Below are 23267 nucleotides of genomic sequence, written 5' to 3'. Positions count from 1 at the left end.
TAGTCATCTTTTTGTCATTTTACCGTAGTTCATGTTATTTTTCATACACAAAAAAATCATTAATTTCAGTTTTAAAAAAAATGATATGTAAAATAAATAATTATCATTTTGTGGTAATTACCGTGTACGAAAAGTAAAGGGATCATACCTAACAAGGCCTGCGGAACACATGACACTCTACAACCTAATGTACAAAACTAATGTACGCTTCTGTCTCATTCTGCTCTCAACTCAAGAATCAGATTGTTATTATGAGAGAGAGAGAGAATAAATAATCTTTATTGTTCAGTTACCTGTAAAGCTGTACCGATTAATCGGCCATACTCATAATCTGGCTGATTCAGTATCAGCAGAAATAATCAGTGCCAATGTAATAAAATTTCCAAAATATAAATTTAGTCATAACATTCATCTTGACATGGCTTGAATGTTAAATCAGAATTAAATAGTGGAAATTAAGGAATAAACATCTGATTTTGGGGGTTAATTGAAAGACAGTATTTTCTTAAAAGTAAATACTTTTTAACACGCTTGCTGTAAACTACCACTGATTGTCTGCTCACAACAAATTATCCGTACCATGCATGCACTCATCCCAATCACAGCAGCCAGTCAGCAAATGAGGCCTTGTGTGGTTGTTGAACTTCCAGCATACATATTACAGGGATGGTCCAGGCTTTTAAAGTTGTTGGCAAAAAAAAAATCGCCAATCTCAATATTTTGTTGCCAATTTTCAAAAAATGTCGCAAGAATAAGTAGTGAGTATTTTTCCAAAACTATTAATGTAATAGGCAATGAAAATTGTAAAAGCTGGGATAGTTATTACTTTATTGACAACAAGCAATACGGCCATAATATTACAAAATAAATCATTACATGACTGTTTTGCACTACTTCCATGGTCTTCGCATTGCGCATCACCGTTAGTACATGGGTCTAACTGTTGGCTCCTGAAATAAATGCATTATTAAATTTAAAATATCTACTTTCCTTCAGTCTCTCTCTTTTTTTTAAAAGAAACGTCAGGTATTAAGCAAATCTATATCATGTATATTAATTTCCAGATAATAGTTTTGTAAGAAACTTTATTTAGATAATGACATTTTAATACTAAAACCCTATGATTGTACTTTGCGGTGTAGGATAAGTGACGTATAATGTGACCATCAATTTCATGCATTCAGGAATTAAATGCCCCCCCCCCCCCCTTTTTTTTATGGCTAGCTTCACAGCGTACATCTCCATCAACCAGGAGTTCTGACATTTATTTTTGCCGCACTTTACATGCTTTGCTTGTTAATGGATTGCTTCCTAAATTCCAGGAATGATAACTCAATGCTGTAGATTTTTTCTTGACAAGCAAATTATGATCTCCATTCCCACCAATGAAACTTACAGGAGTCAACTTGACCTGGCATTACTGTACTGTATATATAAAAAGCATTGCTTACCATCATTAAATTAAAAGAAGGAATTCAGAAACATCACAGAGCATATGTGCCCCCAAAAACTAATTCGGAATAAGTATGTTATTTAGTAAAGAGTTTTATTTGCATATATGAGTTAACAATAAGAAATAAGATGGGTTATAAAATGTGGGAAATATGGTAGCTTGTATGGTAGCTTGTAACCACATTTGAACTGTTAACATAAATCTGCACCCATTTTAGGCATTGTTAGTTATAACAAAAATAGGGCATGGTTTACTTCTCAATCAAATGCTAGTGCTTTCACTAACTGTAGAACAGTCAGTTTCTTAAAATAATCTGTATCGGCTATATGCGGTATCAGCATAATCAGCAAAAAGTGACATCGATACAGCTTTGTTATTCCTTATGTAAACACTACAAGGGCACTATTATATTCCATTGGCAATTAAAACCTGAATAAATAAATCCTTTTGGTTGTAATTATGAGATCCATTGTCACTGTGCCACATGGCTATGCAGATGTAATATACATGCTGATTGTACAGTAAAACCTGTTATGAGAGACTGCCCCTTCTGCCAACCAAAAGCGGTCTCTCAAGACAGGTGGTCTCTCATAAGAGGTGTGTGAAAATGGACTGGTTTTCAGGGTCAATAGTTAGCATTGTTGAAAAATAAATAATACCCATACTCACTGTACATGTATCATATCCTTTATTCATGAATCTTGTTAAATAATGCACGCATTCCTCTCAAAATATCTTTATATAATAAAGATATACATCTATCAAACGAGAATAAAATTTATATTTCAACATCACATTAATATATACAAAAAATTAACAGTTAGATATGATGTATATATCTTATTTTATACACTTATTCACTTGTTTTTTTAAAGAAATCCATTATACTTCTTTGTTGACATGTTTTACTCAGCTATTTGGTCTGAACATGTATCTCAATTATTGCCCTTTCATGAATCAACTTCCCACTTACTGGTATGTTTTTACTCCTTGCGACACAAAACCACTCCCATACTCGCTCGTTCAGATCTCCGTAAACTGTCCGTCGTGCCGCGGCATATTTCCTCTGTGCTTGTGCACCTTTCTGCCATTCGTTTCTAATGGACTTCTTGTCTTTGATTACATTTTGAACTTGCGTTTTACCGACGCTTAAGCTGACTGCTATTTTGCGAGTGGTCTCGCCTTTTTCATTGCTTTCAATGACATTAATCCTTTCTTCCAGTGTTAAAATTTTTCTTTTTTTCAGCGGAGATTCTGCCGTTGTTATTAGTGTTGACGTTATAAAGACTATCGGTTTTGATCAGGTTTTGGGGAATTGTGGAATAAATATATATTATGTACCAATGAATGAAACCAAAAGACATAATTAACTCATCAGGAAACAATACTGTACATTTATTCTGAGACGAAGTTTAAATCAACAGCGTTATAGCTCGATAAACAAATGTTCCGACCATCTGCACCCACGTAAACAGATTGTGGCTTGGTGAAACACTAACAAAAGAAATAAAAAATAATTTTAAAAAAATCCGGAAATGATTCTCACTTACTGGTATTAAAGACAATGAGCTCATTCACCCTCCAGGCATTATGGATTAACTGGAAAGCAAACGACGTACTCAAACCAACACTGAAGCCCTTTCAAACGATTTCTCACTTGGACATAAGGACTACCGGCGTTTTGTGAGTTTTCATACAGATAAAGAAAAAATACAAACCTCTAAATTGACTGCGTATATCCATCATTACTCCCTTTGATGTTACTCTTACTGGCTATTCACATGACTTCGGCACTACAATGGCGGTTAGTGACATGTACTTTAGTCTGGTTTACTGCAGTTTACAAATGACACCGTACGCTGGAGTTGTAAATTTCACAAAACTGGTACTGTAGCAAGACAAATTATTTTTAAATACTTTATTAGAGCAATCTTTGCTATTTATGCAGTCTTTGTTACAAAGGATTAAATGATTGTTTGAGGTGTTTATCCCGATATATGGTTGTTCAACTATAGTGTTATTTAATGTGCACTTTGTTTGCATACTACATTTATCCCGAGCTCTAGTGTTTACAAAGGATTAAGTTAAGGTCAGTGGTGTCAATCTGTTTTGATTTTTGGCGATGCGGTCGTTCATAGCAGTGTCAAAATGCATATCTTGCCAAGAAATCGCGGTCGCTGGTCGCGTTCAGCAGGTGGTCGTTCATAACAGAGCGTTTATATAGTAAAATTGATCCGTGCATTACGATTGTGGTCGGAAATGACAGGTGGTCGCTCATAGCAGAGGTCGCTCATGACAGGTTTTACTGTATAGGCTTGACCTTTAGCTTGGTCTTTTCCAGTAAATGCTGGATTGGAGACCAGATTCACCATTACAGAGCATATTAAGGAGGCTTTATCTAGGGAAATGAGGCTACCCATGGGGTATTGAAAATGTGTATGACAAGCCCATTAGCTCACGAACAATATTAATCTACAGATACTTGTTCTGAAGCCAGTTGGAAAAAAAATGGCAAATGAATTTAAGAGAGAGAGAGAGAGAACAACAGAGCAATGTGTATAAAAAGTATTTTTGTATTATAAACACGTTATTTTCAAGGATATAATTTGTGATCCAACATTGGACAAATGCACCCCACAAATGCAAAAACATGATGCAATAAAACATTCATAATTTTCAAGAGTTTTACAAGTCTTTAGCTCAAACCCTCAAACCTATCACATTCTTCATCACTAGAAAGACTTTCAAATGGAGCTTCATTATCACTCCCTATGTAGTGGTCCTCTCTACCATTTATTACATTTGAAAGGCCAGTAACTTTGAAGCTACTGATCATCATGTCTTTTTTGTTCTTTAATTCTTCACTTCAAAAATCCAGTCAATCATCTGCTGCTTTGAAGGGGCTAGAATTTTTTGGTTGCCTCATTAGCTTCCCTGGTTGCATTATTTTTGGAAGCCTGGTCCTGCATGTACGTTGTCCATTTTGTTTGCAGCAGTCCCTTGAAAGCTTATTTAGATATACATCCAGTGGATGTATCCACCAGGGATTACTGCCGTTGTTGTTCTGGATTTTTTCAAGAGTTTTTTACTCCATCAGTCAAATGGCCACGGACTGAATCCAGCACTAGGAGAGAAGGTGCATGCTTTATGTGTACTTTTCAAACTTCATCAGTATGATTCAACCCAACATTAGGTGTTCATCCGTCCATGCTTTTTGTTGAACTTTCACTACAACTCCGTTCGGGATTTTTTAGATTTTTTAAGTTTCTTTTCCCCCAAAAGATTATCATGGGTGTCAACAAGTCACCAGATGCCAGGCATCTCTGGTAAAGCAGTCTAGTTTTTCCTCTAGATTTCAATGTAGTTTTTGAGATATTGAAGTTCTACATCTCAGTGCAAGTCCATTTTGCTTGAAAAATCCATCAACCCATCCTCTTGAGCCTTGAAACTTTAGATTTTACTCCTGAATAACTGCAGTAGCATAATTTTGTAACATCTCAGTTGTTACAGGCACGTGATGGTCCCGCATACACAGTAATCAGGATAAAATTTCCTGCTCTTTCTCATGCGAACACGTCAAGGGTCGGCTGGCACCTGGGATAGATCCTTTCTTTGTCTTTTGAATATTTTTTTAAAAATCTGTTTTCATTCAGCTTGAAAAAGTTCTTGGTGTAAGGTTGTACTTTGCAGCTATGGGCCTAATTCCACATAGTTTTGCTTCCTCAACAATTCTTTTTTTTTTTTTTTTGTATGTGTCCTATTTCTGATACTTTCCTCTTACTGGTGACTTTGCAGTACCAGGAAACTGGCTTATATCCAAAAATTTTTGCTGTAGTCCAGCTTGTCTACTGCAGGCTTAGTAGGTTTTTCAGCAACAATGGGCACCTTTTCAGTAGTATCTTTATCTGCTGCATCAATATTTGATTTGTGCAGTTCAGCGTCATCTTTTACATTGGCAGTCTTGGTAACTAAAGTAACAGACAGGTGATGGGCTTCACCTTTGTCTTTTCTGGGCCATCCAGGTCTAATTTTCTGCCTTTTGTTTGGTGGTTCAGTGCATTAAGGTGGTGGTGGGATAAAAGTCTCTCCCTTTGGCAGGGGTTTGAAGAAACTTAATAATGAAGACAAATTACCAAGATCTTTGAAGATATTAACTATATATAAATCAAACTCACAGAGTCAATGACTTTTGCATTTATGATTAAAACTGGTTTTTTTTTCCTGCATTACTATATTGAGACAATACAATTAATTGCCCAGTGGTCTGTGGTCTTCAAGTTTTCCTGTACTGAGCTATTAATTTTACTGGATAAATAAACTCAAATGGCTTCTGAATTCATTTTCAAATGTGTGCATTTCTTTGTTACACTGACTGACATGGTCAAGACAATGTTGTCCAGCTGTTAATGAATAGCGGTATATATTGTAATGACAAACAACAGAACAAATACATCAATCATTATAATTTCTCGCTGATACAAAAAACGAAGAAGGGCAATATTATGAATGTGAATAGATTCTCAGTTAACAAAACATTTGCCTTTTCTGAGTAAGCTGAATACAGGGCTTTCTACACACTTAATTGGTGAATGTTTTTTTCTTCATTTTCTTTATTATATGCCTCATATACACATTTACATGCAGATAACATATAATTCAGATTTGTGTTTCATTGAGGAAACAAATATTTATATTTCTCATATGGGATTATACCAAATATACTCAGCAATGAATAAATTGGTCGTTTTGCATATCTAAGTGATACATCAGCATTTTTGTTGTTGATGCCATTTGAAATGTGATGCAAATAAAAACATAAAAATATGTCGCAAAATACAAAAATAAAAGAAAGATATTATCGTTGACCTACATGCATGATTATAAACAACGATTGTTATATTGCATGAACCTTCGTTTCACTATTCAATGCCACCGTTAAGAAGATGCCCAAAGTTAGTCACTACTCATAATTTGCTTATCAGAACAATACCCTGGTCAATTGATGTACCTAAATCGAACTTTGGTATATTTTTGAATCTGTTTGAAATGGGAATATGTCTTCAATTTTAACAAAATGAAAAAAAATAATATATATTTTAAAAAATGCAACTAAAACAATGATTTTATCTCTTATTCTTAGCTGTAAAATTTAAAGGGCTGTACTTTTTTTATCACAATGGATCGTTTTATGTATAAAAAGTAATAGGATGACCAAAAAAATATTAAATTTTGTGTATGAAAAAATATGATTGAATTAATTATTATTTTTATGGCTTGGTGGTATATGAAAAATTACATGAAATACAGTGATGGATGTATGCATGAGACCATTGTTATGGATAACTTTATAGTCTGTTATCATTACAATCCATTGATTCATGTTTGGTTTGCAACCTGATTGGTTGGCCATTTACTTGAAGGACAGATGGACTCTTGAGTGCCATTTTTGACGATAGCTCAGTTGAGAATGATATGTAGACAGGATCTATATAAAAATAGGAAATTTATGGGTGGGTGTTGATTTTCTATTTATAGGAGTTTAAAAAAGTTAGCAAAGGTTAGGATTGCAAATAATATGCATGCTTTTTCAGGTTGACATTGACATTTTGGGGGTGATTGTGAGAAAATTTGTTTGAATTTTGCAATCACATATTCTCATAGTGTGGACCTTGAAGGGGAATAAGTATATTGCATCTTGAAGATGTTCTGTTAAGTTGAATGAAAAATATGGTTAATAGGTAGATATTTTATTCTAAAAAGAATTTTTGATGATATAAAAATGTGCCACATAATTTGAGAAAGTGTCTAACATTTCTTCTGTTTGGCTATTTGAAGTGTTTTTTGACAGCATGGAGTGGTCTGAGACTGTAATACACTAGCACTTAAATAATATTTTAATGTTCTCAGAGTTGATTTCAGAAATTGAAATAAGTATACTTTTTCTTCTAGTGGCCACCATCACTGTGAACATAGGACCATTAAGGCTGGAGGACTTGGACAGTGATCAGATGAAAGACATTTTAAACTACAGTAAAGGCTATACATTGACTTTTGAAAAGAAAGAAGAGGGTCTTTTAAGCAAGGAAAAAGAAAGGGCCAGGCATGAGGGGTATGAATTACATTAATTATGTGACCACCATTATTGTGGTGTATATTAATTTAGTGAATATTCTGGCCAGTTTTAAGAAAGAAATGTAGCTTTCCCTACGTCCATTGCTATCACTGATTTTTTACTTAGGATGCAAAAACAAATCAGCAAAATGTAATGTTTTGAGCTTATCTAAACACTTGCAGTTCAAAGTTATAGTGTTTTTCAAAGATGTTGATCACTTTTTAACTGCAAGATTTTGTCTAAATCTTGCCAAGGAAATGGGAGCTAATTGCAGCGTACCCAGGCTGACATAAACAGGTATTGAACCTTTGGATTGGGTCCAACACTTTACTTTTTAATCTACCATGGATCCCATTTTGAACATGCAATATGAAGTTTATATAAAGAGGCAACGTAATTGTTTCTTTCCCTTGTCACACTGTAGATGAATTTTTCAATGTTTTGTTAAGAATGAGAAAAAATCTGTTTTGTTTATTAACTTTAAATTGGAATATGCCAGCATTCTGTTTTCAGTTTTTAGTTATAGACACTTAGAAAATGGTTACTTGCCATATTGTTTCCCAAAATGTAATATTTAGTAGTTTTGTTTAGATACCCAATAGCCGTTAACAGGGGTCATGCTACCAGGCAATGTGGGCGACTAAGTCACCTAAAAAAATGTTAGCTTTGCCATTTTCTGTTAAAAAAGCAAAAACAACTTTGCCCTGTGATTTTTTTAGAGGCACATTGACTGACCATACTTTTTTAGAAGCCCCCTCGCCTTGGCTAGGTTAATTCCAATATTGTGTTGTAGCGAAATGTACTCGTTAAGCCATCAGTAGCTAGGTCTTGTTTTTATATCCATTATTATTCTGACAAACAAACTCTTGCACATTCACATGCATGTGTTTTGATAGCTGATTGACCATTAACCCTTTCCTGAGTAAGCTATGTAGCCACTATCACTTTCCAATTTCCTTATGTAATCCTTTGATGGTAAGCACATACAAATTTGTGTTTCGGAACTTTAACATCAGTATGTAAATAGCAATTTGTGTTTTAAGAACTTAATTGGTGATCTGGATATTTTAACTGCCTCTTGTACACTTTTTCATCATAAAATTAGGTTGAAACTGTAATGTAAGTGAACCAGGGCTAACTGGGAAATAATAGCAGACATTGCTTATTAGATTGTCTGTCTTCGTAAATCATCGGGCAAATACATTCAGTAAAATATAAAAGTCATATAAAGCAAAGCCTTGGTATTGTGTTTAATTAAGATTTAACTTTAAAATGCAATTATATAAGTCACAAACATGTGGGACAATGCTATGTTGTAGAATTCGAGAGAAGCATTGTAAGGTCAGAGTTGTTTTCTGACTTGACTCGTATTTGTGAAAATATGGAATAAAGCAGCTAAGCATATACTGTTTAACCAAAGCATAAAATTACTATGAGTATGTAGACAAATAAGTAAACCATACATTTGCAGTCCTATCAATGGACAATTGTAATGAAGTTATATAAAGTGAGTGGTTACATTACAAAAACCCTTCTTCTAAAAATAGATGTACTCATATCTGTGTTGATTTGGTTGGAAAGAAGGGTTTAGTTCATATCTTGACAATAAAGGAACCATGTATGTAATTTTATGCATTTTAGGGTGTTATGTATGGATATTTATAGTAATGTTTTCTCAGTAACAAAGATATGAGAACAGACAGTATGATCTGAAGACACATGTGCCTTTGTCCTCATGTACCTGGTAAAAGAGTTGTTTCAGACATGTTTAGAAATCTCTGAAAGTGTTGTTATTGTGAACTTTTAGAAAGTATAACAAAAAAACAAGAAACAAAATTGATTAAGGGTGGCTGATTAAGCATTTTTACTAACTTGCAATTACAATAATGTAATCTGGTTACTCTGTTAAAGTTTGTTTCAATGTGGTTTCTATTATTCTCTTTTAGAGTCGTATGGCCAAAATAACTTTAAAAATATGTCTACTTGAAAATAAAGTATTGGTTCAATCCAGTGCAAATATGAATACTGAGAAATAGAGGGCATAATTCAAATAAGAGAATACACACACACACACACACATATATATATATATATATATATATATATATATATATATTCAGGGCTCAAAATTAGCCTGAGGCTAGCAGATTTCCTGTCAGACTAGTAACTTTCATAATGTTAATAGTCCGATGGGCTAGTAAGTTTCAGTTATCAATAGTCAGCGTTTCTTTACACCATTCCCTAATAAAGACTTGACTTAGCAGATGTTCTGTAGAATCAAAGCAGTGGCCATTGTAAACAGTCATAAAATATTAGCATGGGAAGATGAAGTCAATTTCTGCCTCAGAAAGGTGCATTTCTATAACAAGAATCCATCCATTCAATTTTGTGCATTTCACTTAACAGCACAAATTATGATCCCATCATTAACAACATAAGTTCGGTAATTGATCTTAATTAATCTGATAACAAATTCAATGAAAAAACGACGTGGTATCACACTTTATTCACTCGACCACAGTAACAAACTACAAAGCGGTATACCACACAAAAGAACATGGCAAAAACTATTCAAAGAAATTAGTTTGCACGCTTTTTTGTTTAAGGTTCTTTTTTTTTTGCTTGCTACCCAAACGCTCCAATAGTCACTACAGGAAACTACATATTTTACATTTCCATCGAAATAATTATAAGAATTAGATCAATTTAATACGATTGTGTTATCCTTTCCATACAACTACTTTTTCTAGAATGAACAAATAATTCAATACACGTGGAGATATCCAAGCACAATGCCGTACATTTGTTGGGAATTAAAATCTCTGAGCATGTGCATCTAAGATTTGAAAATTTTCCGCCTTATTATTAATTTCAACAATACATTGAGGTTCGATTAATTAGGAACAATTACCAAACTTATGACTTATGATACTGTAATTGGAGCTGATAAATACAACACGCCGAGTGTCATATGGCTTCGTTTGATGGGAACACACCTTTTCCAAGCTGAAACTAACACTATCTTCTGATGCTAATATTTTATAACAGTGTTTACATTTGCCACTGCTTTGATCATGCAGAACATCCGCTGAAGTTAAATCTTTGTTTGGGAGTGGCCATTTAATTGTGGGAGGGGGCAAAGACATGTACTTTGAAACGTGTTTCTTGCTCTGACTTTCTTATATAAAGGACACTGCCATTCCTTTTCTTGCTTTAAATAATTCACGTCAGCTATACTATAACATCTCGTATTTTAAAACAAGGCACAATTCCCTCCTTATAAGACAGGCAAAATGTGGCATTTAATAGAAGGTGTTCAGCCACCGGAAAAAAAAAGCAAATGTTGAATGAGAATGATGAGGAATAATTCTTATGATAGGGAAAAGCATAATGGAAAGTTTCAGAAGAAATGGACAAAAGACAGGGAATGGCTGAATTATGACGAGGAAAGGAACATTATGTGGTGTAACTGGTGTACGCAGTTCGCAAAAGCAAACACACAGAAAACATCCAGTTTTGTTGCAGGTTGTTCGAACTTTAAAATTGAATTGGTAATTGTACATGAAAGCTGTGTGACATTGTTTTGTGAATAGGACTAGTAAGATTTGGCAGGACTAGTAAATTTCTCAATATACTATTCCTTCTGGCTACAAAGAAATTTGTGTTAAATTCGAGCCCTGATATATATATATATATATATATATATATATATATATATATTGCATTTCTTGCTTCACATCCACTTCACCCTGATGAGCTCTCACTTCTTCCTGTTCTGGTCAAAAGGGGAAGTCACTTCTTCCTACAGTTCAAGTCTAGCTTGACCCCTGCCTTATGTGAGCAGGAAAACATGACCACACTACCACAACCATTTTTAAAGTGTAGATTCATTTTTATGCACTTAGAGTTTCTGTTGGTCTTATCACTGCTGTTTCATGACCATTTTCAAAATTGTCTGGAAAGAAATCAAACTTCCCCCAACAAGCAAATTTCTAATGAAAATGCAGTTGTTGACGTTCAAAACTCAACAGATTTCATCAGATCACCAAGCCAGACAAAATCTAGTTATATTCAGATGCAAACAACTGTTGTAACCTGTTGACAGAAACTATTTAACCCAGATTCTATGTGCTGGGATGGTACTTGGACATTGTCACTGTTTATGGTATAGGTCAGTTAGACTGAAACACTCGAGCTTTGAAGTCTATGCCACACCGTCAATCCATTTTTATTTTCATGCGGATGTGAAAGCAATTCAGAAACCTCAAAATGCACTTTCATGATCAGATGACAAATTGTATTCACTTACAAAGACCAGACCTACAGACTTTGTTATCTATTTCAGACATTTCCAACAGGGCTGATGTTTTGACTGACATTCAGATGCTCAAAAATGTGAACATTATGAATTTCTGATAAGAAATTAATATTCAATCTTAACAAAATAATTCTATTAACTATAACTTGTGCATAGGTATTTGACCTAAGCTTGTGAGTACATTACAACAGGTGTGAAATTGTTTCAGGGCTTCTGTAAACAATCTAGTTTAACTTCCACCAGGAAAACTATCCCTGCCTTATAGTTCCAAGCCTCAGAAGGAACCGCTGTGGTGGCCTAGTGGTTAGAGCATCCGCCTCAGATGTGGGAGGTCGTAGGTTCGATCCCTGGCCAGGTCATACCAAAGACTTTTTAAAATGGTACCAACAGCAGCCATGCTTGGTGCTCACCATTAATATGTTAGTGTTAGGACTGGTCGGCGTGGTGTCAGGATAATGCGACTGGGTGGGACATCATGCTAATGTCTGCGGCACGATGCCCCTGTGCAAGATATCACTATAAACTGCCACACTGCAGACATTGTAGTGATATGACTGAAAAATTGTTAAAGCTACTTTAAAAGTCCAAATCACACACACACTCCAGCCACAGAAGGTCATTTGATATCCTGAGTAAAGATGATTCCCAAATAAACCGAATACTTTTTTAAAAATTGAGGGAGGAAAAATTAATTAATTATTGTAATTATCAAAGTATACATGTACCTTGCACATAAAAGAACAGGAAGTAGTAAGTTTGATAATAACAGAAAACTTCTCAACCTCTACATTTCGAATGTTTCTGTTCAAAAGTTGGTCATGAACTAAAATAATATAGCCTTCTGTACAGTGCTGTCTGTACAGGCCAATGTACATCTGAGTGATATGATGCTGACATCTGCATTTCTGACTTCCATTTAAGAAAATATTAGCTATGGTATGACCCTATACCTTGCGATTTAGCAAATAAAACTATTGCCAAAGAGAAAAATATTTTAGATGTATTCCATATTTACTGTGAAATTGACAGTAAAATGGTAACTGGTGTTTGTACTTTTAAGTGAAGATGAAGCTAACTGATCTGTCTCCAAGTAAAAGTTCCAACAATCACAACATTGTGTTTTATATAATAATAGTTTCATGGGTAGGAAATTAACATTGACTTACAAACAACAGTAAGTGCAGTTTTAATTTTAAAAACAAGTATATCTGAGGGTTTAAAAAATTAAATTATTTAAAATTTTGAGAATAATTTTTTAGACAACATTCTAAGCTGTTGTTTGCAATGAACACAAACAAACACCATGATTTAATGAACCATTTGAAAATTTTGTTTTCATATTGTTTGTATATTTTATTCAGTAATATTGTGGTGCTGAACACATAGACAGTTTTCAAAAGATTAAATTATTTATTTTCCCTATGGAAGTGTGTTTCTGCATTTCATTTTCATTTTCAGTATTTAGATGTATCAGATAATGAGAAAATATTTGTGGAGTTTTCCCTTTGACCTGACCAACTGTATTAGCTCTACTGGTCACAGAACAGAAGAGCTCATGACATTGGTCATCTGTCCATCCATTAGTACAAGCTTGTTATCATTACTCCTAAACCACTTTGAGATTTGACATGAAACTTTATTCACACATTCCACCCATGGTTAGTTGGTCCAAATGAAATTGGTGCCACTTAGACATCCACATTTTCTACCACAGCAGCAGTCTTAAAAATTTTGTTTTTGCTGCTCCTTTTGACCAATAAGCCATATTGACAAAGTGGTATTCACCAGAAGACTTCTTATGATACATAGTTAGTTGGTCCTATCTTAAAACATTTTTTTATCACTATTTCTCCTGAATGGCTAATGATATCAATATTGGGATTTTATTAAAAGACTTTGTATTATGTCTAATTGGTTCTGAATGATATTGGTGCTGCAGAGACATCCAGTATGTGGTGGCCATTTTGAAAATCGTGTTATTACTACTTCTAAATGAATGCTTGGTGATAAGGATATTGTGCATTTACCAAAAGACTTGTGATATCTAACTTGCCCTAAATGAAAATGGTGCAAACTGATAATCAATATGGCCACCATTTGAAGATCTTGGTATGACTACTCTTGTATTGAGGGTCATACCAACATGGGGATTTTCAGTGAAAGACTTCTTATGGTGTCTAGTTGGTGCTGAATAAAATTGGTGCAGATCTGATACCGTATGGCCACCATAGCAGCCATCATGAAAATCTTATTATTATTCATGGACAAAATGTAATATTCCCTTGGGGTTGGCACCAGAAACTTGCATTGTTTGGTTAGTCCTGAATGAAATTAGTACCTTGTGCACATCAGTATGGCTGAATGAAATGAGTACCCTGTGTACAATAGTATGGCTGAATGAAATGAGTGCCCTGTGCACATCAGTATGGCTGAATGAAATGAGTACCCTGTGTACATCAGTATGCCTGAATGAAATGAGTACCCTGTGCACATCAGTATGGCTGAATGAAATGATTACCCTGTGCACATCAGTATGGCTGAATGAAATGAGTACCCTGTGTACAACAGTATGGCTGCCACAGTGGTCACCTTGAAACTCCTGTTACAGCTACTCCTTCAGAATGGATGGGCTTTTGCTAAATACTTTTTTATGCTGTCAGTTTGGGCCTGAGTTAAATGGTGCTCCTCATACATCCAATATGTGCACCACATTGGCCATCTTGAAAAACCTGAATGAATGGTTGGCCATATTGTGAGATCTAATTGGTCCTAGATATATAAAAAAAATGGTGCCAATCTGATAACTGACATTATCTGCCATCTTGAAAATCTTGTCACTGTGATTTCGTCAAAACAGAAAGTTGCATCAGCATGGGTTTCCACCAGAAGACTTCTTATCTCCTGTTGGTCCTAAATGAAAATTGTACCAATCTGATGTCCACAGCAGATAATTTGAAAATCTTCTTGTTGCCGGAAAATATCGGAGATGGTTTCAACACTTAGCACTTAAAAGGGAGAAGCAGTCTCATCTTAAAATTACTGGAAATTTTTTTGGGACTAGGGCATCAGTCCTTTCATGTGACTCTTGTTTTTAACTTAGAAATCTGCAGTATTTCCAAGGGATCCAATGATAGACCTCTGCCGTATATTAATACAATTAATGATACATCATTGTACAATATGATATATTATCAAGTACATGAACTTGATGGTCTTTCCATCTTTAGAAGGTCTAAAACTGGTTGGTATGTGATTATGTGATTACAGACATATTTAGCATTTATTTATATGCCATTCTCATCGATGGCAAGCTAATAAAATTACTTTCACACAGACTACGAGTCAGTGATCTTTATTCAGCTGCATCCATTTGATCCGATGCAGGACTTACTTTAGCTACCATGCCCCTTGTTTTGCAATGCATTAATGCTTTAAAAACATCTTACTAAAATGATCATCTTTTACTTAAACTTGGAAGACATTATGGTGTTCTCTTGAAAACAAAAGAAATAATGCAATTTTTCTAGTGCAAAAAAAGTCTCATGTACAATAAGCCCAGGTGTGGGAGTGGGATCAATACCAACAAAATTTATTATATATTGTACTTATGCAGAACAACAAAAAATGCCATGGCCACATGTACTACTTTTTGTTAATAAAGATGGAAAACTATTCACGACACCCATTCCCATTCTTTAAATAAATTAAAAAAAATTTAAAATGTATGCAAGGTGACAAACTCATTTGGTTTGATATCTGGCCCTTGTTGATTCTGTGTTAATTTTATTTATCCAGTCATCCCATTTAATCAGTTTTTCAAACGTCTCAGCATAAATGACATTTTAAATTTATAACTTAAGCAGAGATGGAGCCAGAATTTTATGTAAATGTAGGTGGGGTCTCCCTTTTTGATACCAAAAAAAAGGTGAAGGAGGAAACAAATATACTGTAATGACTGTGAATCTTGGGACTAAGTTTTTGGACACCCAAAATTATTTTCAAAAGTTTTTTTGTTTTTATGATCGTATAAATGCTGGAACATGAAATTAAATAAAAAAATTTAATGTAGTACAAGTCTTGAGATGCCATTGACTTTTTTATTAATCAATCGACACATTTTATCGATTGTAATTACCCTCTCCACCCCAAAAAAAATATATTCAGTGGTGGATATCGGACTATCATCATGAATTGTTACATGGAAATGTTCTAAGTTAATCTAATTTGTTTGATAGGTCAATAAATTTAATTTTCCCCTGTTTTCTCTTATTTTTACCTAATTATAATTTATAAATATTTTTGATTGGATGACGGCGAGAACATTCGTGGGTTGCTCTAACAGTCAATTCTTCCTTTTGACTCTAAGTAATTATTGCTTGTTCATGCATTATTGCATTGGAATTTTGTATCATGCACTAGTAATTTCACTTATTTTGCCTTGCAAGTGTAAATACCTAACTCGGATGTGATCCCAGTAATGACAGCAACAAATAACAATTGTGTTTGGTTCAATACTAGCATTGAAGGTTTGAACTTGCATTAAGTGAAGTACATCCCTTGGATTTGAATCATACACACACTACACTAAACTTAAATAATATCTCCAAAATACAAAAAGAAGTTCAGAAATATTGCTCAGAAATAACTGTAATTCTGTAAAAATTCAGTTAGTTTGATTAAGTTACATTAAATTCTGGTTACACAGCGATGGTAATTGTGTTAATATAATGGAGTAAACACCAGTTACACTTCAAAAGTACTGTCTTTGCCACTGGACAAAATTCATCTGTTGGAAAACAAGAGAAATCCACCAATTACAAAGGTGATGCAGAAACTACCAGCTTTCCAAATTCCAGTGTATGGAAGAAAATTATGATTTTCTTCGGCCAAACACAAAACTAAAATAGATTTGATGATCTTACTCTATATATATTCTGAATTTTAGCCTTTATTATGATCATTCTTTCATGAACATGTAGCAGTTTTGTGAATATGTGTTGGTTATGTGCCTTATATAATTTAAATTTGTGTACCTTTTCATAAAGGTTACCTCAGCTTGTAAGATCCCTTATATCACTGAAAAACAGTAATTCGTGAGCATGTTGATCATAGTCAGTGAAACAGATGTGCATCTATCTGAAATGTAATCTGGAAGAATTCGATTTGGTCAAAACAGTCAATAAAGCAAAATCTGCATCTAAATACTCTTGAGAGTAAACAAGGATATAAGTGATGTTAATCGTGATTTGCATTGTGTAAGTATTGTACAGTTTAGTACAACATGGTCTCCTGGGTAATCTGTAATAGGCCCATAAATTATAAAGTCTGTTTACCTTTGTTTTTATTTCATGTTTAAGGAATCAGAAAATATGTACTGCAAAACAAGAACAAAAAGAGTCATTGTAGTTTATAACAGTTCATTGATGTGGTTACTTGAATAGCTGATCACCATTGTGTGATGTGTGCTGATCTTGCTAATTTTGTCATGACATTGTTTGTGTTTGCCAATTTTGGGACACCGAAATTGCTATAATTTTTACATGTCTATACGTCTTAGGACTTGGAAAAAATTAATTATTCTCTTTTTGTCTCAAGATTTATAGCCATTATGGTGTTTACCTATTCAATCTCACTTTCTTCCTGCTCCACTCGGAGCTCTTCTGAAATCAGAATCATTAAAAGATGTCAACTCTAGTTGTATAATCACGAATCAGTTGATTGCTGCTGAGCATCGTCATCTCCTTATCTGTATATGGGTATTGTTATGTGAATACATTTGCTTTTGGTCTTTGTCTGAAGGGGCATTTACCTAGCTAGCTTAGTCAGCTTGAAATTTTGAGAAACTGTTCTTAATTGTTGCTATGTACAATTTTCCGAGAATTCCCATTTATTATCTTTGGATACTTCTGCTTCACAAAAAAGTTTACTAACAAAAGCACCTGCCAAAGTTTCACTTTGTTGAATTAGTGCTTTATTAATTACAATGCCAAATTTCTTATCTGTTCATTAACACTGTACTTGTATTAGGGTTTTAAATCCATTAATGCCTTAGTCTGCTTGTTCAGACAGTTATTTAGATCAAATAAATATTTTTACTTAATTTAATTTTTTCATTCTCATTTATGTAGTATGTGGTCCGCCAGTGAATTGTTTGAAAACAAGAAATGAAAATTGCATTATGCTTTTAAAATGTGTACTTTGATTTAAACTTTGTATTCTGTCATTTCTGCATTTAATTTCAAAATACGACTGAAAGGAGGACTGACTGGCATGCCATTAATTTTTGTTCATTTAGCATGTACTTTGGGCTCATATTTTTAAAAAAATTAGGCTAAAAAATCAGTCACTGGTATCTCCATTAATACTTACCAGCTCAAATAATCTGATATATTTTGTAATTTTAAAATTTATTGTCATATTAACTATCATCAGCCAGCAATTGCCAAACAAAATTATCATCTGGAAACGGACATACATATTTTGGGTTTTCTAGGTAGCCTGTATTTTAAACACACATTTGTAAAATCTTCATTGATGCAAGGTTCAAACTATGACATGATGCTTGTTCCAGGGCACACTGTGCCAATAAAATTTAGTTTAACAATCATTCATGTTAAGCTGAAAAACTCAGATGTATAAAAAGCTGCCTACCTGAAAAACAGATGCTGGGACAAATGCTCTCTTACATCTAATGGTGTGACTTACATCACGATATGCACTTTAAGCATAAACTGTTAAAGTTGAATACTGCAATGAGTACATTTTCGTATGCGTAACTTTCAACTAATTTGCAAGAGTTCTCGCACATTACTACTTTCTAAGTGCACAAATTTTGCCTCCATGTAGCACCTCATTTATTTTAATAATAACCACTTTTATACTAAGTTTCTGTATTGTTTTGCCAATACTTCCTGTTTGTCATGCAGGAAATAAATTGCAATAAGTTCTGATTGGTGGTTATTGTTTACCCAAGACCAGAACAAGCAGTAACCACCAATGAGAAAGCAGATGCAAGATATTTCACTGCTTGACATAATTAGTGTGGCTTTCAAATTCAACCAAAATAGACATGATACAAATCATTAAAGAGACTTTGTGTATAATTGGTTATTAAAAGATGAGTAAAGTCCTTCTTTATACATGTTGGGATAGGATAATTAGCATGGGGGGGGGCAAGATTTTTAACCATGTCATTTTTTGTTATGGAAGGTGAGTATTGAGTAAATGTTGTCAATAGACTTTTTCGTTTTTACTAACAAAAATGAGTACCTGTGCCTGCAACAGCTGTCTCTGATGAATTCTCAATTTAAAGAATAACAAGGTAAATAAATAATAGTTAATGATGACTGCTGAAGATTAAATTAACTTGCATATGGTAAGTATTGTTTTGTGTCGATTCCCCTTCCCTTGTATCGATATGTGTATTGGTACAGTAAAAACATAATGCAGGAACCTATCGATGAATCTTTTCCAGGGAAAAGACAGTTTGATTGATTCCCTAGACCTGCCACAACATTGTATTTGCATATCTAATTTTAAATACATGCTTTCATTTTCAGATATGCGGAGATACCATATTTATTTTACAATGATGCATACTTGATGAAGACCTATAATAAACTGAGGAATCTTCGTATTAACAACAGAGATTTGAGTGTCACCTTTCCAGAAGATTTTATCAAAATTGCTGACGGTAATTTACAAGCTAAAAGTTTTAGAGCACAAGTATTGCTGTATAATATTTTCTTACTAGTTACTATCATGTGTAAGCGAATTTTGTGACAGTTATGTCAAACCTATTAAAAGCATTTAACCAATCTTCACACTGTTAGAGTAATCACTCGTGCATCAAAGCATTTGAAATTTGTTAAGTTGATACTGATCTGTCTTCCATATGCCTGCCATTACTGAATTGGAAAAAACCTTTAACCAGATTCTTAATATCAACTCAACAGTATTTAACATTTGTAAGCTAGGTTTTAGTTCATATGGTTTTCAGGTAAGCTCATGGTATTTTCACAAAATTAAAGTTTGATCTAACTACTTTAATGGCTATATTACAACTCACCCAAACAGGGAAAACATGAAAGGGTGCGAGATATCGAGGAAGACAACATTTAGCTCCTATTTCTAAAATTTTTGGCTGCGAGGTTTTAGATTGCATGGTAGTGATAATACTCCCTAAGTTTTACGATTGGATAAGTATTTTTAAAGAAACATTTACAATAAAGTTTTGGTTTTGTAGATTATGCCATTCATTATATAATAGGCCTGCTTTTCTTAAATGGCTTTAAATAACACTGCTGAACCAGTGTATCCCCCAGGGGGGTAAAACTGAGGGTAAAAAAGAACCTTGGTGTCAGAACAGGGGGTCAAATAAAAAATGTGGGGGTCAAAAACGTACTGACAAATGTTCCTCTGACTTGTATTTTTTAGCTTGAAATAGGATAATGCAACTTGCACAGCATTCTCTCTCTCTCTCTCTCTCTCTCTCAAAGCATACAAATAAACCAACATGCACAATTAACAAACAAATGCATTGTCCATTCAAAGAATAATTTTATTAGTTCATTTTTCTTTTAAAGTCGTACTTTTAACAGTCTCTTTATAATCTTTTTGAAGCAATATTATAGACCAACACATTACATACAAGCCAATACAAAAAGCCAAATAAATCTTTTGTAACCAGATGGCAGTTAATTTACTGCCTGTCATAAAATGTGTACTATCATTGGTTTCATTGTACTTCGCCTTAGAACAAATTTATCCAAAAATCAAGGAGGCTAATGATTCATCTTGTTTCTAATAAGTTAACTTGAACTTTAAGATCTCTATTTTATTGCAGCTTAGTTAAAAACCATCAAGATCTGCATTGACCCCCTGACTTTGTAATCCAAAGAAAAACGCATTTTTCTCGGCGAGTTTACTGATTTCTTTGTTGTGAAAGAATGTCTTGGGTTATAATGTGTTCTCCAAATATCTTGTGGCGAATGAAGGCAGATTTTTAAAAATTCTTAAACCCTGTTGCAAAATGAATATTCACTTTTGCAGTCATCGCATTGATGCGATCACAAGTCACACCGGTACAGTAATCCTAGTGGATGTGCCGTATTCCAGTCAAGGGAATTATTTTCTCCATTTTTCATTCAAGTTAGATTCACAGTTACTCTTTTGTGTTCTGCTTCTTTCACTTCTTTGCTAATGACTCTTAGTGCATGACGTTTTAATCTGGAGGTCACTTTCTAGTGCAAAAAGCATTGAGGTTAAACATAAGGACGATATTTTGCTGAGCTCGATGGAAATCATGCGAGAGCTCGCGAAAGTAGGGGAAGCTACTCCGTCGTAACATTGCATGTGCTAGTCTGGTTCCTTATTTCGTATGTGCCCTGCGTTGCACTCCGCTGTACGAATAGAGAAGCGCAATGCAGGTAGTAAACAAAGCGGGGAACCAGTCAATGCCTATGCTGGAAGCATACACGATGCCATCCTTGTCCAATGCATTGGATATTAAATAAATCCTGATCGCATTATGCAAATCCTTTGTGTCAAAAAAACGCACGGTAAAAAAATGTGTGCGTCAGTTTTCTCCAGCGTGCGTCCGTGATGCACAAATGTGCGTGAAGGGAAACACTGCTGCTGAACAGAATTTGACCATATTTCTCAAGAGCGTCCTTTGAAAGGACAGCATTTCTCACAAAATAACAAATTTATTTAAATTCCTCGACTGAAACCACTTTGCAGAATTTGAACATATGTGACAGTATCCTTGCAGAAAAGAATTTGAAATCTACAATAATGCTGATCCACCATCAGTTATGGATGCTATTACTATAAATAAAACGTTTTTTGTGTGTGTTTTCAGCATTTAATGGCTTTCTCTAAATTAATGCTTCTTAAGAAATGCTGAATTGAATTTAACAAATTTGATGAAACATTCAAATATAAGTTCATTTAAAAATGATGTTGATCCAACATCTGAAATTGAATCAACTTCTTTTGTATAAATATTTGCAGAATTTGACTAAATCTGATGGGAACCATCCAGTCCAAAAAATTACAATTTAAATTTAAATTTTTATAAAAGATATTGCATCTGATATGGTATCTGTTATAAAAATATAAAACTTTAAACAACTTCTGTGACAGAGTTTTATCAGGATAGAAAAAAAATACTTGCAAAAATGCTTTTCAATACTGGAAAAATTATGTGCATGTGTCATGATATGTGTATGAATATGCAAAATATAGAGAAACCTTGTACCAGTTGTTTTTATAACTTGTGTAATCAATGGCATAGGAAGAAATTTCTATAGAAATCCTTTTCCAGCTACTACTGTATTTGTCAGTTTGGCAGCTGTCAGGCAAATGAACAATCTTGATTCACTGTTGGGCTTCTTGCATTTAGCTTGACTGGTCATAGACCAGATGAATTTATTGGATGGTCTCTTGTTCATCATCCATCTGTTGCCTGTCCATTTACACAAGTTTGTTGTCACTACACCACCTATATTACTTGAAGAATGGTCTCAAGACTTTACACACAGATTCATCATATGGTTTTAGTTGGTCCTAAATACAAAATGGTTCTGCTCAAACATCGAATATGGTTTCCACAGTGGGCATTTTGAAAATCTTGTTACTTCTGAATGGATGCTTATATCAGAATGAGTTTTCAGTTAAAGACTTCTCACATTGTCTGCTTGGTCATAAATGATAATGGTGCCAGTGCGACATTCACTAGAGCCATGTGGCAGCCATCTTGAAAATATAGTTATTGCTACTCCTTCTGAATGAATGGTCATAACAGCATGGGGTTTTTACTTTTTATAATGTCTGCTTGGTCATAAATGAAAATTGCTGATTTCATGTCCAGTATGGCCACTAAGTGAGCCATCTTCAAAAACTTGTTATCACTGATCCTCCTGAATTGAAGGTCATATCAACGTGGGGTTTTCACTGAAAGATGATGCCTTGTTGGTTCTAAATAAAAATGGTGCAGATCTGACATCCATATGGCCACAGCAGTGGAGATAATGAAATTGTTTTTAATGCTTCACTTCAGAATGGAGGGTCATTATCAGTTCAGTTTGGAGTTTTCACTAAAAGAATAATGTTTTATTTGTCCTGTAGGAAAATGGTGCTGATCAGACATACAATATGGCTGCTATAGTGGCCATCTTGCTATTGCTACATTGATGATTACATTAATAGGAGGTTTTCACTAAGACTTCTTACGCCATCTTAAAAATCTTATTACTACCCACCTAAGGAGATGATCATTATGACATGCAATTTTTGCCAGAAGACCTATTGATGTCTGCTTTATCCTAAATAAAAATGGTGCCAAGCTGACATCCAGTGTGTACCACAGCAGATGATTTCAA

At 34.2% G+C, this 23267-nt stretch overlaps 1 protein-coding gene across 1 annotated transcript in view; it reads left to right on the top strand.

The window, feature by feature from the left end:
• LOC149802599 (uncharacterized) overlaps window positions 1–23267 on the top strand; it is a 91167-nt gene that overhangs the window by 9516 nt on the left and 58384 nt on the right. Inside the window, exons 3-4 of the mRNA XM_089951877.1 lie at window positions 7403–7562; window positions 19443–19576. Coding sequence (XP_089808003.1) covers window positions 7403–7562; window positions 19443–19576 — 294 coding nt within the window. The remainder of the gene's footprint in view (window positions 1–7402; window positions 7563–19442; window positions 19577–23267) is intronic.

This window comes from Sinohyriopsis cumingii, chromosome 3 (assembly GCF_028554795.1).
Source record: "Sinohyriopsis cumingii isolate HCF-2022 chromosome 3, ASM2855479v2, whole genome shotgun sequence".
Lineage (NCBI taxonomy): Eukaryota > Metazoa > Mollusca > Bivalvia > Unionida > Unionidae > Sinohyriopsis > Sinohyriopsis cumingii.
Note: the sequence above shows the minus strand (reverse complement) of the source record. Positions and strands in the feature narration are given on the sequence as shown.